Here is a 14,763-nt window from a genome sequence, read left to right as displayed (position 1 = left end):
AGTGGCAACACTTCCTGAACACCTGCCTGCTAAGCAAGGAGTCTGGCCCCTTCCCTAGTGCCTGCTCACCTCTCACACCAAGCATTAGCCTGGAGAGTGATTGATTGCTTGTTAAGTAAATGAATGTCTTGGAAAATAACACAACAGGTAGGCCAGAATTATTTGTAGAAGTCAACATGCACTGAGCATTTACTAGGTGTCAGAATCTGTGCAATATGTTGTATACCTATGGAGGCACCAGTTTGAGTCTGCGTTCAAATCCTGGCCCTGCACTTACAGGCCGTAGTACTGTGAGCAACCACTTTTGTAAAGTTAATGAGAGGCAAGCAGGCTGGGGGAAGAAGAGGAGCCTGGGTCCTCCTAAGGTGTAGACATAAACGATTGCCAGTCATTATTCTGGAGGTCATAAGATATGCAACTTCCCCAATTACTCCTGCAAATAACACCACTATTGTAGGTTGGTCTTTTGAGATATCTTTCCAGTTGGTGTTTATTTTGTTTTGTTTTGTTTTTTGTTTTGTTGTTTTGTTTTTTTGAGATGGAGTCTTGCTCTGTTGTCCAGGCTGGAGTGCAATGGTGCAATCTCGGCTCACTGCAACCTCCACTTCCTGGGCTCAAGCAATTCCCCTGCCTCAGCCTCTCAAGTAGCTGGGATTACAAGTGTCCACCATCACGCCTGTCTAGTAGAGATGGGGTTTCACCATGTTGGCCAGGCTGGTCTTGAATTCCTGACCTCAGGTAATCCACCCGCCTCGGCCTCCAAAGTGCTGGGATTACAGGCATGAGCCACCACGCCTGGCCATCTTTTCAGGTTTTTTGCAGCTCTGACACCCCATGGCTCCACCTAAACCTGATGGCTCTACCCAGACCACCAACCCCGCTCCTGTGGTCCCACCTAGAAGCAATTCAGCCTGCAGGAGGACAGCTTCAACCCCCTATGATTTCATCTCCACCCCAACCAATCAGCAGCAAGCACCTGTTACCTGGCCACCCCCAACTCTTCCCCCACACTGCCTTTGAAAAACCCCTCACCTACAAGCTTTGAAGATGATTTGAGTACAACCTCATCTCCCATGTGGCATGGCCAGCCTCGTGTCTATTAAACTCTTTCTCTGCTACAATGCCGTGGTCTGTCTTTATGCAGTGGGCAGGAAGAACCCCCCAGGTGGTTGCAGTATTTGTCAGGGTAGCTCAATGAGCATCAGAGACCAGTTCTGCCATATACAAGGTGTATGACCTACACAAGGCTCTCGACTTCTCAGGGCCTATTTCTTCATCTGGAAAATAGGGATAGTAATAGCATCTCTCCAAAAGGCCATGAAGATTAAATGCATTAATTCATATCAAGCCCCAAGAACATGCCTGACACTGGGTCAGCTCTGTCTACACTAGCAGTTAGTATTTCTGTCCTATGAAGAGGGCACTATTATTGTCCCCGCTTTCCACATGACTTACTGAAGCGCCAGTATTTGAACCGTTTTTGCTCCAGGGAACTCTCTTCCTGTGTGAAAGAAATTACAGAGATCTCCTGGTGGTGCCAGAACCAACTGTTTGCACATAGCTTTTGTCAACTGGGGATCAACCCTCATTAAATCTGGATGGCAGAGAGCACTGAATAAAGCAAGCCCTTTAATGTACAGTTCTACCATCAGGAGCCTCCTCCTAGCTGGGCTGCAGGGCAGATTACAGACACACAGTAGGCTCTTGGTCTTGCTGGGAGCCACACCCACCCTCCGCCTGCCTTTCCCCGAGCTCTGGGCGGGGACAGCTTTATACAAAACGAGCTGCCTCTGGCCCCTCCCATGCAGAGCGAGTGGAGAACTGGACCAGCAGGTAAGTGGGCAGAGCGGGGCGGCTCAGGCCTGCGAGGGTGCCGCTGCAGTTACCAAGGCCGGCTGCTAGCTGGGAGCATGGGACGCTGACCAGGATGTGGCAGGGGCACTTGTCTGGAGCCAGCAGGTGTCCCGTGGCCTTTCCCCTAGTTTCAGGCTGCCATGTCGGGAGAGTCCAAAGAGATAGGAGTGAAGAAAGGTTTTCTTCTCAGCTGGCATGTTGGAGTTGGGACAGGCTGAGCCATTCAGGTGAATTCCAGACCCCTGGTGCCTTCAGACCAAAAGTCTGGACCCATGCTGGGTGCCACAGCTCACGCCTGTAATCCCAGCATTTCAGGAGGCCGAGGCAGGTGAATCGCTTGAGCTCAGGAGTTCAAGACCAGCCTGGGCAACATGGTGAAACTCCATCTGAACAAAATATACAAAAATTACCCGGGTCAGACATGGTGGCATGGGTTAATAGTCCCAACTACTCAGAGGCTGAGGTGGGAGAATCGCAAGAGCCAGGTAGGTTGAGTTTGCAGAGTGAGCTCAGATTATGCCACAGCACTTCAGCCTGGGTGACAGAGAGAGATCCGGTCTTTAAAAAAAAAAAAAAAAAAAAGAGACTGGGCCCCCACTGACTTTACCTAGGTCCATCTCCATGCTATCTCCGAACGACTTGACCAGCTGAAGCCGCAGGAGCCTGGGAAGGAGGCTGGGAGTTAGAGTGGACATGGAGGGGAGGAGAACTGGCCTAGGGGAGGCTGCTCCACCAAGGTCAGCCCGTGGGAGGCCTAAAGCCCTTCCTGGCCTTGGGAGGGAGGAGAAGGGGAAGAGAACTCACAGTCCGCTTCTGCTGCCAGCCTGAGTGCCTGTTATCTCGTTCCCTTTTTCCTGGTCCACTGAGCCCAGAAAGGCTGGACATTCCCAGACCCTTTCACAGATGGAGAAACCAAGGCCTAGAGAGGGTGAGCAGCTGACCTGAGGTTGCACAGCTGGTCAGCACAGGCCTGGATGTCTGCCACAGCCTGAGGTCAGGGTTGGGACAGGGTTCGGGGAAGCACTAACTCCTCCCTGGGCCTTGGTTTCCCCACCTACGCAATAGGGACATTGAGTTGGGATGAGTTCCAGGGGAGCTCTGGGGTCCCAGCAACGAGAGGTAGAGATGGCCTCCTGCTACGTGTGGCTGTGAGCAGTGAGCGTGGCTGAGCTGGGCCCAGGCTCCCAGTGCTCCAGCTGCCTCCTGCCTCCTGGCACCTCCTTGCCTCCCTCTCAGCTGCAGCTTCCCATTTTTCCTTGTCTCTGTGCCTCTGTTGTCCTTTCTCCCCATTTCTGCTTCTAGCTTTTGGTTCTTTCTGTCTCTTTGTCTCAGTCTCTTCTCTCTCACCCCTTCATCTCCCATCTCTCCCTGTGGGTTTTGTGGTTTTGACCTCTCAGCCTCCCTTCTTCAGGGGCTCAAAGCCAATCCATTCCTACCCACTCTCATGAGGGTGAGGCTAGGGCCAGGCCCTAGGTAGACGCCTGCAGGGCTCACTAACTTCTCCAGGAGCCTGGAACCCAGGAAAGCATTAGCTCAGACCCTTGCCCAGAAGTGAGATGTATCTAGTGTCGGGCTACCACCTGGCACCGCCCCAGGGGTCACCCTGGCCAACACAACCCGCATAGCTGAGGCAGGTTTCCTCCAGTCTGGCCCACAGGGCTAGGTGCCTACCAGCTGGCAGATTATCCCTGCAGAGCGAGAACCCAGCCATGGCACCAGGGGCTCAGGTGGCCCAGCCCTTAGCAAGCCAGATGGTCACCTGGGCACTGGGAGAGAGGACAAGTCCATGCTCACATGGAGATTACACTCCCGTGGGAGAGACCAGCGCTCAACAGATAGACACAGATAAACTCCCGTAACTGAGCTGGTGTCAGTAATACTTTGATGGAGGAAAGCAGAGGGCAGGAGAATGCGGAGGGGAGCGGGGGGCGGCGGGTGGGTTGGAAGCTGCCTGAGCTCCCTGGAGGAGATGGCCCAGCCCACACAATGAGGGTGCACTGGACCTCGACAGAACCCCACTCCCAACTCCCTTCACTCTCTTGGGCTGGGGGCTCACAGCTTTTGATGCAAGAATGCAAAAGAGAAACCTTTGCCTGGAACTGATCCTTCTAGCTTCTCTATCCGTTGCCCACCCATTATGGGGCACCTTAACTGTCTCATGTGAAGCCTTAGGTTTCTGGTCTTTGGTGATCACAGAGGGGTCCTGGATCCTTGGGAAGCAGATATGTCTCAGAGCCTCTCTCATCTTCTCCCGAACCTGTACCCCATTTCTCTCTTTCCCCGGCCCAAGTCTCGGGAGGCCGTCTGTGAGCGGAAAGAGATCCTGCTCAGCTTGGCCCCCATGGCCTCTTCAGAACCCCTTCACCCCGAGGCCTTTCTCAGGGCTGGGTCCACAGTCAAGCACGCCTGGATGTAAAGTTCAACTCCCAGCTGTATGACCCTTGGCAAATTTATTTCCCTTTCTAAACTTCAGTTTCCTCATCTGTAAAATGGAGATAATCATAATGCCAGCCTCAGGACTATGGAACAAGATTTGATAGGTAATGTGTGCAAAGAGCTTAGCACAGGGTCTGGCACAATAAGCAGCTGATGAGTAGCAGCTATGGTTGTCACTGTTGTCATGGTGATTTTTAGCCCTTTTGTTACAGCTTCCTAACCCGCCGAAGGTTTACTCCTGCTTCCTCCCTGGTGCTTCATGTTTCTCCTCACAACAGCCAGCACGATAACTAGATTAGAGCTGGTCTCCTCTGCCTACTCATGGAGCTTTTTGCTCTAGAGAAAACACCCAAGCTCTCACCACAGGGCCCTAGGGAACCTGCCCTGTCTCCTCCCCTCCCACCTCGCTCCCGCTGCTGCAGCCACACTGGCCTCCTAGCTATCCTTTGAACAGCAAAACCCACTTCTGGGACAGAGCAGGCATGGCTGCACCCCAGGGACTTTCCACTTGCTGTTTTCTCCCCTGGACCGTGCTTTCCACAGACAGCTCACTCTCACACTCCCTTCATGTCCTCTCCTTGACAGCTGCACATTCCTCATTCAGGAGCTTTGCTTTCCTCCGGAGTCCTTGCCACCATCTGACTTGCTCTGTGTTTCTGCTTTTTATTCTGCTTCGTGACCACTTCCCACACCTTCCCGAGAGCAGGGATTGTGGTTGAGCACACAGTTGGTGCCCAAGAAATATTGGTTAAATGAATAAACAAGAACTGCAAGGTCACTGTAAAACAAACAAACAAACAACAACAACAAAAACAGAAGATGCAGACATGCATCTTTTAAAAGTATCCCAACACATTCCGAACACCAGCCATTCTGAGTCTCTCCTTTTCTCTAGGGCCTTTTTGTACATGTAGTTCCCTCTGCCTAAGACATTCGCTTCGTTGTCATTGATGACTGTTCCTCACTGTGTCCCTGAGGTCCAAAAGTACGCCTCGCTTTTGAGGAAGGAGACAATTTGGGAGTGGGCCAGGGCCATAGCGCAGATGGGTCACGTGGGGACCAACCCCACCGTGCCTGGTTTCCAGACAAGGAAACAGACCCCCAGAGCCAAATCCCATCCCTCAAGTGACACAGCGGTGGTGGCACCTGGGTCGGAATCAGAGAATGTGTCTTTGTGGGGAGCGGGGATTTAGGTTGTCAGTGCTTAGGACTTGTTGAACATAGAAGAAAGTCAGACTACTGCCCTGTCTGCCCTCATCTCCCCATCCGGCCCTCCGTGGGAAAGCTACTGATGTTTGTAAATGTTTAACTGGACACTCTCCTTAGTTTAATAACTTTTCAGGTGGCAAAGGTCACCATCATCTGCAAATTCACCTACTCCCCTTAACTACTGACTTAGCCCTCTTTATTAGGTATATCATTTATTGCTTTTGCTATATCTTCGTTTATTTTGCACCTTCGTCTGCTGTCTTGACCTGGAAGGGTGAGTCAGGCCTGTACCGCCGGACTGTGCTTCTGTTCATTTCTGCTGGAATGTCTGAGGCTATTTCGGGAAATATTCAGAATACAGATAGTCACTACAGTTTTGACTCCAGTCTCGATATATGAAATGACTCTTGGTCTCAATGTATACTTTTGGTACCAAATTCTCTATGGAGGGCTCTTTGTTCCTCTATTCCTCCCTCTTTCTCTCTTCTCCCTTTTTTTTTTTTTTTTTCATTTCTCTGCAAGACATTTGCCCCCAAGTGTCTAAACAACTACTTTTGTTAAATTTTGATTTTTTATCAAATCCTGGTTGGGACAGGACCTAAGTTTCAGAGTCAGAAAGTAGGTGGTAAAGGAGATAAATGTATTCATTAGTTTTTGGTTACTATAATCTGTCAATATATATCCTGGAACATGTATCTCTGTGCACTTAGTACAGAGTAGTTTTTGTTTGTTTGTTTTTGTTTTTTGAGACAAGAGTCTTGCTTTGTCGCCCAGGGTAGAGTGCACTGGTGTGCTCTTTGCTCACTGCAACCTCCACATCCCGAGTTCAACCAGTTCTCCTGCTCCAGCCTCCTGAGTAGCTGGGATTACAGGCGCCCACTGCCATACTCGGCTAATTTTTTGTATTTTTGATAGAGACAGGGTTTTACCATGTTGACCAGTTGGAAGCTGGTCTTGAACTCCTGACCTCAAGTTATCCACCAGCATCGACCTATCAAAGTGCTGGAATTATAGGCGTGAGCCACTGCACCCAGCCTCTGAGTGTTTTTGTTGTATATAAAATAAGAGTGACTTAAACAACATAGAAGTTTGTTTACAATTTAACAATAACATTAAACAAACAAACAAAACAGTTCAACACAGGCAAAACAGGACTGGTATGGGTACTCTCCGCCACAAAATCCCAAAGGAGCCTAGTATGCATCTAACCTCCACTGCATGCCTCATAGCACAAAATCGTTGCTGGAGTTCTGGCCATCACATCTGATTCCAGACAGCCAAATGGAGGAAGAGCAGAAGGGCCACTCCCTTATTGTTAACTCTTTCCCCATCTGCCAGAAGGTATACCCACTTGTGACTGCAGCATTTACCCCAAGATAGCTGTGCCACAAAATACCTCGCTTTTATTATTATTTTTGCCTCGCTCTAGTATATTGACTTTGGAAACAAAAGACATCACTCCATTTATAGCATTCTGGTTTTAGTGGTTGTATTTCCATTTACAAAACATAGTCATTCTCAATTGCTGAAAATCTCAAATCCTAGCATTCCTACATGTGATGTTAACATTGCTCTCAAACAGTTGCTGGCCAAAGATTTATTTGATGAATCCAGTTTTTCTGAAATAGATGAGTCTGATGTTATTTCTGGTTAGAAATAACTCCAAAAACAGTTTTTACATTTTATTTTGACATTGAAAATCAGTCAGATTTAAGGTTGGGCGCGGTGGCTCAAGCCTGCAATCCCAGCACTCTGGGAGGCCAAGGCGTGGGGATCACTTGAGCCCAGGAGTTCGAGACCAGCCTGAGCAACATGGAGAAACCTCGTCTCTACTAAGAAACACAAAAAATTGGCTGGACATGGTGGTGCACGCCTGTAATCCCAGCTACTAAGGAGACTGAGGCAGAGGTTGCTGTGAGCCGAGATCAAGCCACTGTAGTCCAGCCTGGGCTACACAGTGAGACTCTGGAGACTCTGTCTCAAAAAAACAAACAAACAAAAAACACCAGTCATAATCAGTCAGATTTGCTTCAACCTCAAATAGTATATTTACATAAAATTACATGAGCGCTGGCAACGAGCTGCACTTTTTTTTTCTAAACAGGAAATGGGCTAAGGAGACTACTCAGAGTCGCATATGAATTCATTGGCTTGATGACAGGGCCGTATGCAGCTACAAGGAAGTCTGGGAAATGTAGTCCTTTAGTTGGATGGCCATTTGCCTAACAAAAACTGGGTTTCTTTTTTTATTTTTTATTTTTTAAGATGGAGTCTCGCTCTGTTGCCCAGGCTGGAGTGTAGTGGCATGATCTCGGTTCACTGCAACCTCCACCTCCCAGGTTGGAGCAATTCTCCTGCCTCAGCCTCCCGAGTAGCTGGGACTACAGGTGTGCGCCACCACGCTTGGCTAATTTTTGTATTTTTAGTAGAGACGGGGTTTTCTCATATTGGCCAGGCTGGTCTCAAACTCCTGACCTCAAGGGATCCGCCTGCCTCAGCCTCCCAAAGTGCCGGGATTACAGACGTGAGCCACCTTACCTGGCCGTTAACTACATGTTTTTGAATGCAACTGATATGTTTGCTGAAACAGTAATCTTATAATGATGGTTCACTGAGCCCTTACTATTTGCCAGGCACGGTTTTAGCACTTTGCATGTTCCTAGCAACAATTCTGATGTTGGTACTGACAGCCTAACTGTTTTGCAAGAGAAGACAGGATCCTCTGAAGCACAGGAGATTAAGTCACTTGGCTCAGCTTGTAAGGGTTGAAGCTGGGATTTGAACCCAGACAACTGGTTCCAGATGCTACTGCAGGAGACAGCGTCAAGATGGCCCGAGTCTAGGATGGAGAAAGAGGCCAAAGTGGGTGGCCACTTCTTCCAAAATATTCCTCAGAAGCCAGAAATGCTGAAGGTTGCTTGCCATCCCCTCCATTGCTGATTACAGTAACAAACTGTTAAACACACTGGGCAAACCAAAGTAATGTATCTGCTGTCTGGCTTTGGCCAGTGAGTTAATAATTTACAAATCCTAAGCTAAGTCATTGAGAAAGACCCTTCCACCTTCAAAACGTCGGATTCCCAAGCAGCCCCTGCCCTCAAAAAGCTTCAGTCTCAAGGTATGTGCCTGCATGCACCCACACAAGAACGACCTGAAATGCAGGGGTCATGGGGCCCTGGTGAGGACACCTGAGAAGGCGAGGCAGCCAGAGGTCTCCTGGAGGACGGGATCTTGTAGAAAGCTTGGATGTGGACAGCAGAGGGGGCTGGTGCTCCAGGCTGGGAGGACAGCAAAGGCAAAGGTGTGCCACTGCTGCCTGGGAGTTTCCCCTCCCTCCTTGGGTCCTCTTGGCACGCCTAGAGCAGGCCTCGCCTGTGCTGTAAGTCAAGTCAGCTTCCTAAGGGAGAGGACGGAGTCCTCTCAGAAGGGAGGGGGCAGAGCTGGACTCTTAGGAGACCTGACTGCGTTACACCCCAGGAGTGGCTCCTCCCAGAGAGGAAAAGGAGGTGGCCAGAAAGGCAACTGAGCATTGGGTTCGCTCAGCGAAGGTATGAGGAAGGACGTCCCAGCCCTGTGAGTGAATTCCGTGTGTGGGAACCATTGGGAGGAGCCACCAGGATTCAGGAGTTTCCTGGGTGAGGCGTGGCCACAACTGACACTCCTGCTTTGTACTAGAAGGAAGGAGTATGGAGTTAAAGACTGTGGCGTGAACTGAGGAACCCTGGACAGGCCACTTGCTGCAGGGGACCCAGTCCAGATCCCAGGAAAGCCCCGCTGCCCCTTCGGACCCCGTCTCCCATCTACAAAACGTGGAGATTGGCCCAGTTGACGTGTCTCTACAAAAAGGTGCATATACCACTGGTGAGTTCAGTTGATACTGAGTGGGGGAATCTTTTCCCTTTTTAAATTTTCATAGTCATGTGTTAATTCTCATGTGAATTAGACAAAAATAACGATGTCACCAAACCTGCCATTTCACGATAATGATCAGTAACCCTTAGTGGTGCTTACTGTATGCTGGGACTGTTGGAAACGACATAAATCCACCAGCATCCTTACATCTCATTACAAGCCACGGAGTTCATACCATCACTATCCCCTACTTGCAGATGAGGAGATGAGGCAGAGAGAGGCAAAGTCACTTGCCCAGGGTTACCCAGATTGTAAGCAGCAGAGCCAGGGTCAAACTCAAACAGCTGGCTCCAGAGCCTCACTCCTGGCATCTCCCATATTACTGCTCAGACTAAGGGTAGATAGAAGAAAGTTGTTAGTAACAGCACAGGTGGGCTGCCACTGGTAGCTGGCAAGGGGGTAAACAGATGGCAAAATGGTTCTGGAGGGCTAGAGGAAGTGGTCTCCAAAGGCCACCTAGAGAGTTCTATGATTTCAGGAGGAAAGAAAGCCAGATTGAAATCTCATTTCAGGTAACCATATATTTGCATCAGGTAATATGTTTACATGGTTCACAAATCAGAACTCTATTAAAAGATATACTGAGGTGGGGCCGGGTGCAGTGGCTCACACCTATAATCCCAGCACTTTGGGAGGCTGTGGGTGGATCACAAGGTCAGGAGATCGAGACCATCCTGGTTAACACAGAGAAACCCTGTCTCTACTGAAAATACAAAAAATTAGCCGGGCGTGGTGGCGGGCGCCTGTAGTCCCACCTACTTGGGAGGCTGAGGCAGGAGAATCACTTGAACCCAGGAGGTAGAGGTTGCAGTGAGCTGAGATTGCGCCACTGCACTCCAGCCTGGTGACAGAGTGAGAATCTGTCTCAAAAAAAAAAAAAAGATATACAGGGGCATCATCAACATCCCTGCAGTCCCTGTGTGTCCTTCAAGGGTTGCTTTGTGCAAGTACAAGCAAAGAAAACATATTTTTCCTCCTCTTGTATGACCAAAAGGCAGTACACCTTTTCCTGGTCCCATTTACCTGCCTTGATTTTGTTTCAAGATTATCAGTATAGCCTGGAGACCTTTCCTTATCATCCAGCAAGATCTGCTTTCCTTATTCCTTATTCCTTCAAACAAGTATGTGGTATTCCAACAGGTCCCTTTAATTAGCCATTTTTCTGTTGGTAGCCACCCAGGAGAAAATTTCCTACAACTTGCTATTACCAACAAGATCACAATCTATAATAACCTTGTACATGAGTCATTTTGTCAGGCTTTGGGACAATCTCATGGTGAGAAATGGCACATGGAGTAGTTTTCCTATTGTGAATGAAGGTGATAATATTTTCATTTCTTTAAAGCTTATTTGTACCTTTTTCTCTGAATTGTTCATATCCTTGGCCCTCTTCTATATTGGGTCTCTTTGTTCTTGATTTTTAAAAACTCTTTATATATTAGGAAGATGAGCCCTCTGTCTGTGATTTATGTTGCAAATATTTTCCTTATGTTTTCATTTAACTTTTGACCTTGCTGTTGGTACGTTTTGCAGAAGCTGCTTTGTTTTCTTTTGTGTGTTGTATTGAACTTTTCTTTCACGAGTCATAGTTAGGAAAGCCTTCCCTTGTTTTCTGCTAATAAAAAGCCAGCTTGGGCTAGGCGTGGTGGCTCACACCTGTAATCCGAGCACTTTGGGAGGCCGAGGCAGGCAGATCACCTGAGGCCAGGAGTTCGAGACCAGCCTGGCCAACATGGTGAAACCCTGTTTCCACTAAAAATACAAAATTAGCTGGCGTGGTGGTGTGTGCCTGTAATCCCAGCTATTTGGGAAACTGAGGCAGGAGAATCACTTGAGCCTAGGAGGCAGAGTTTGCACTGAGCCGAGATCATCCTATTGCACTCCAGCCTGGGCTAAAAGAGCGAAACTCCGTCTCAAAGAAAAAAAAAAAAAAGCCAGCTTGTTCACAAGAAGGGGAGTAATAAGAGAAAACCCTGGGCCCCAGGTCCCAGCATCTTGCTAGGTGGTGAAGCTGAAATTACTCACCTGGTGTTCTTCTCTGCCAGCCCCACCGCAGGCTGATCTGGGGAAGCCTCTGGCCCAGGGCAGATACCGCCATGGCCTTCCTGATGCACCTGCTGGTCTGCGTCTTCGGAATGGGCTCCTGGGTGACCATCAATGGGCTCTGGGTAGAGCTGCCCTTGCTGGTGATGGAGCTGCCTGAGAGCTGGTACCTGCCCTCCTACCTCACGGTGGTCATCCAGCTGGCCAACATCGGGCCCCTCCTGGTCACCCTGCTCCATCGCTTCCGGCCCAGCTGCCTTTCTGAAGTGCCCATCATCTTCACCCTGCTGGGCGTGGGAACCGTCACCTGCATCATCTTTGCCTTCCTCTGGAATAAGACCTCCTGGGTGCTGGACGGCCAACACAGCATTGCCTTCTTGGTCCTCACCTTCTTCCTGGCCCTGGTAGACTGCACCTCTTCGGTGACCTTCCTGCCCTTCATGAGCCGGCTGCCCACCTACTACCTCACCACCTTCTTTGTGGGTGAAGGACTCAGCGGCCTCTTGCCTGCCCTGGTGGCTCTTGCCCAGGGCTCGGGTCTCACTACCTGCGTCAATGTCACTGAGCTATCAGACAGCATACCAAGCCCAGTACCCACGCGGGAAACTGACATCACACAGGTACCCAGCATCACCCAGAGCCATCTCAGCACTTGGCTTGGTCACAAATGTAGGGGAGGGAAAAATCTGCTCCCCTCCATCTTTCTAGGTTCTTTGGTCGGTCTATGAATTAAACTGACATAAGGCAGATCAACAGCAGGAAATCCATTTTAATTACTTACATACATACACATGGGAGTCCCCCCCAAATATGAGACTTAAAACAGGGCCAGATGATTTCAGCTTATATAGCATCCTGAGCTACAAAAGGGAATAGGGACTTGGGGCTTCTGCAGGATGGTGGAGAAAATTTATGGGAGGATGAAGGGAGGAAACTTACGGTGAAAAAACATTACACTGTTATGCAGATAAAAGTTCCTCAGGTGATAAAGGCCGCCACCTTTCTCTTCCTGGTTCAGATACCTCTTCTTGGTACAGATAAGATACCTTTACTAATAAAAATTTCCTTTAGCTGTAAATTTATCTTACAAAATGGTAACTTTTCAGAGCTACTCCTTAGTCTGCAATTTTTCAAAATAACCATCTAGAAGTAAACAATATGCCAATAGGTCAATTTTGGGGTGGCATATTCTGGCCTCCTGCAGTCATATTTTGGGATGGCATGTCCTGAGGGCCTCTGTTTCCCAGATGGTGGCTGGAGCAGTGTTCTTCTTTAGGTGGAGGCTCTCCCTTAAGTGGTGGCTCTCTGCTTAGGTGGGGGATTCTCCCTTTAGGTGAGGGCTCTCCCCTTAGGTGGGGGGCTCTCCCCTTAGGTGGGGTCTCTCCCCTTAGGTGGGCGGCTCCCCTGCTCAGTCAGTCTCCAGCTAGCCCCTCCTCTGAACACGTTTGTGCTTGCCACTGCTGTGGGATAGCAGAGTGGTAAAAGGTGTAGCTTCCAAGTCAGAAAGCACCAGGTGGAGTCTGGCTTTGCCACATTCTCCCTGTGACCTTCAGGTAAGGGACGAAGCATTCCGATACCTCAGTTCCCTCTAAAATGGGGGATACTGGTCCCCACTGCATAGGCCTGTTAGGAGGCACAGGGGCTTATCCATGCCCGGTGCCCCTGCTCAGTGGGCAGTCAGTATGAGCAGTCATTATTGCCACCTTATTAGTTATGTTTATTTACTAATTATCTATTAATAATAACAGGTGATCTGTATCCTATATTATCACTGTCATGATTGTTGTTCTGCAGTCTGATCCCCTCCCCCGACCAGGGATCTGACTGACCTGTCTTGTCCTTTGCAGGGAGTTCCCAGAGCTTTGGTGTCCGCCCTCCCCGAAATGGAAGCGCCCCTGTCCCACCTGGAGAGCCGCTACCTCCCCGCCCACTTCTCACCCCTGGTCTTCTTCCTCCTGCTATCCATCATGATGGCCTGCTGCCTCGTGGCGTTCTTTGTCCTCCAGCGTCAACCCAAGTGCTGGGAGGCTTCCGTGGAAGACCTCCTCAATGACCAGGTCACCCTCCACTCCATCCGGCCGCGAGAAGAGAATGACTTGGGCCCTGCAGGCACAGTGGACAGCAGCCAGGGCCAGGGGCATCTAGAGGAGAAAGCAGCTCCCTGCTGCCCGGCCCACCTGGCCTTCATCTATACCCTGGTGGCCTTCGTCAATGCGCTCACCAACGGCGTGCTGCCCTCTGTGCAGACCTACTCCTGCCTGTCCTACGGGCCAGTTGCCTACCACCTGGCCGCCACCCTCAGCATTGTGGCCAACCCTCTTGCCTCGTTGCTCTCCATGTTCCTGCCTAACAGGTGTGCTCTCATCTGGTCCTAGGGAATCCTAGTGGGGGAACACTTCATTTCAGAACCCAGAATTCCAAACGCACCCACCGGGCTGTACATGTAGTGGTTAAGAACGTGGTTTTCGGAGCACCCCGGTCCAAATCCCAGCTCTGCCACTTGTCAGCTGTGTGTGATAAGACAAGTCACTTCAGTTCTCTGTGCCTCAGGGATATTTATCGGAAAATGGGAGTAGTAACAGTTCCACCTCCTAGGACTGCTGGAAGCATTATATGAGCTGATTCTATAAAGCTCTTGGAGCAGTGCCTGGCACGTGGCAGGTCCAGCCTAAGTGCTGACCATCATTGTCATAAGCCCATGAGGAGGAGCAGACAGCCACTGGAGTTCCCATTTATATGGGGAAACCCTAAGGCTTGGAGAAAGAGCTTGACCTGGTCTAATTCCCAGGATTTCAGCCCTGCCCTCCTGCCTCTGATCTCCAGCTGATTCCATTAGAGCCACAGTTCTAGAAGAATGGCTGGGCAAATCGATAAAATGCAGATTGAACCAGCCTAGACTGGGACCTGGGATTTCAATTTTTAGTAAGGAATCCAAACAGTTCTGAGGCAGGGGCTTCAGACCCCTGTATGAGAAATACTACCTCGGGATCTTGACATTTGAGGTAGGTCCTACAGCCTCGCATCCACGCTGGCCTGCCTGCCCTTACTGGCCTGCTTATACCCACTCTCCCAGCCCAGAAGGCGGACAGTGAGGACAGAAGATCTTGACAAAAAGCTTGCCAGAAAGCTAATTTTCTACCTTGGGACCTAGAAACTGGAAAGAGGATGGAGGATTTGAGGGAAGCAGGACCAAAGGCCCCAACCTGCAAATCTAAGAAACCCCAAATATTAGAATTACGGAATCTGAGTCATGGAATCCAAGAATCTTGGAGCAGAAAGAGTCTTTGAGGGTATAGGCAGACCTCCGTC

At 49.7% G+C, this 14,763-nt stretch overlaps 1 protein-coding gene across 2 annotated transcripts in view; it reads left to right on the top strand.

Moving 5' to 3' along the window:
• Window positions 1-1,772: 1,772 nt before the first annotated feature.
• SLC52A3 (solute carrier family 52 (riboflavin transporter), member 3) overlaps window positions 1,773-14,763 on the top strand; it is a 21,056-nt gene continuing 8,065 nt past the window's right edge. Inside the window, exons 1-4 of one of the 2 annotated variants that reach the window (XM_011979844.1) lie at window positions 1,773-1,833; window positions 9,175-9,360; window positions 11,457-12,074; window positions 13,302-13,807. In XM_011979844.1, the coding sequence (XP_011835234.1) occupies window positions 11,508-12,074; window positions 13,302-13,807 (1,073 nt within the window). In that variant the 5' untranslated portion in view covers window positions 1,773-1,833; window positions 9,175-9,360; window positions 11,457-11,507. Of the gene's footprint in view, window positions 1,834-9,072; window positions 9,361-11,456; window positions 12,075-13,301; window positions 13,808-14,763 lie in introns of those variants that run through there. The other variant, XM_011979843.1, reaches the window with a different exon arrangement.

Source organism: Mandrillus leucophaeus, unplaced genomic scaffold (genome assembly GCF_000951045.1).
Source record: "Mandrillus leucophaeus isolate KB7577 unplaced genomic scaffold, Mleu.le_1.0 Scaffold206, whole genome shotgun sequence".
Lineage (NCBI taxonomy): Eukaryota > Metazoa > Chordata > Mammalia > Primates > Cercopithecidae > Mandrillus > Mandrillus leucophaeus.
The sequence above is the reverse complement of the archived record's forward strand: the minus strand, read 5'-3'. Positions and strand labels throughout refer to the sequence as shown.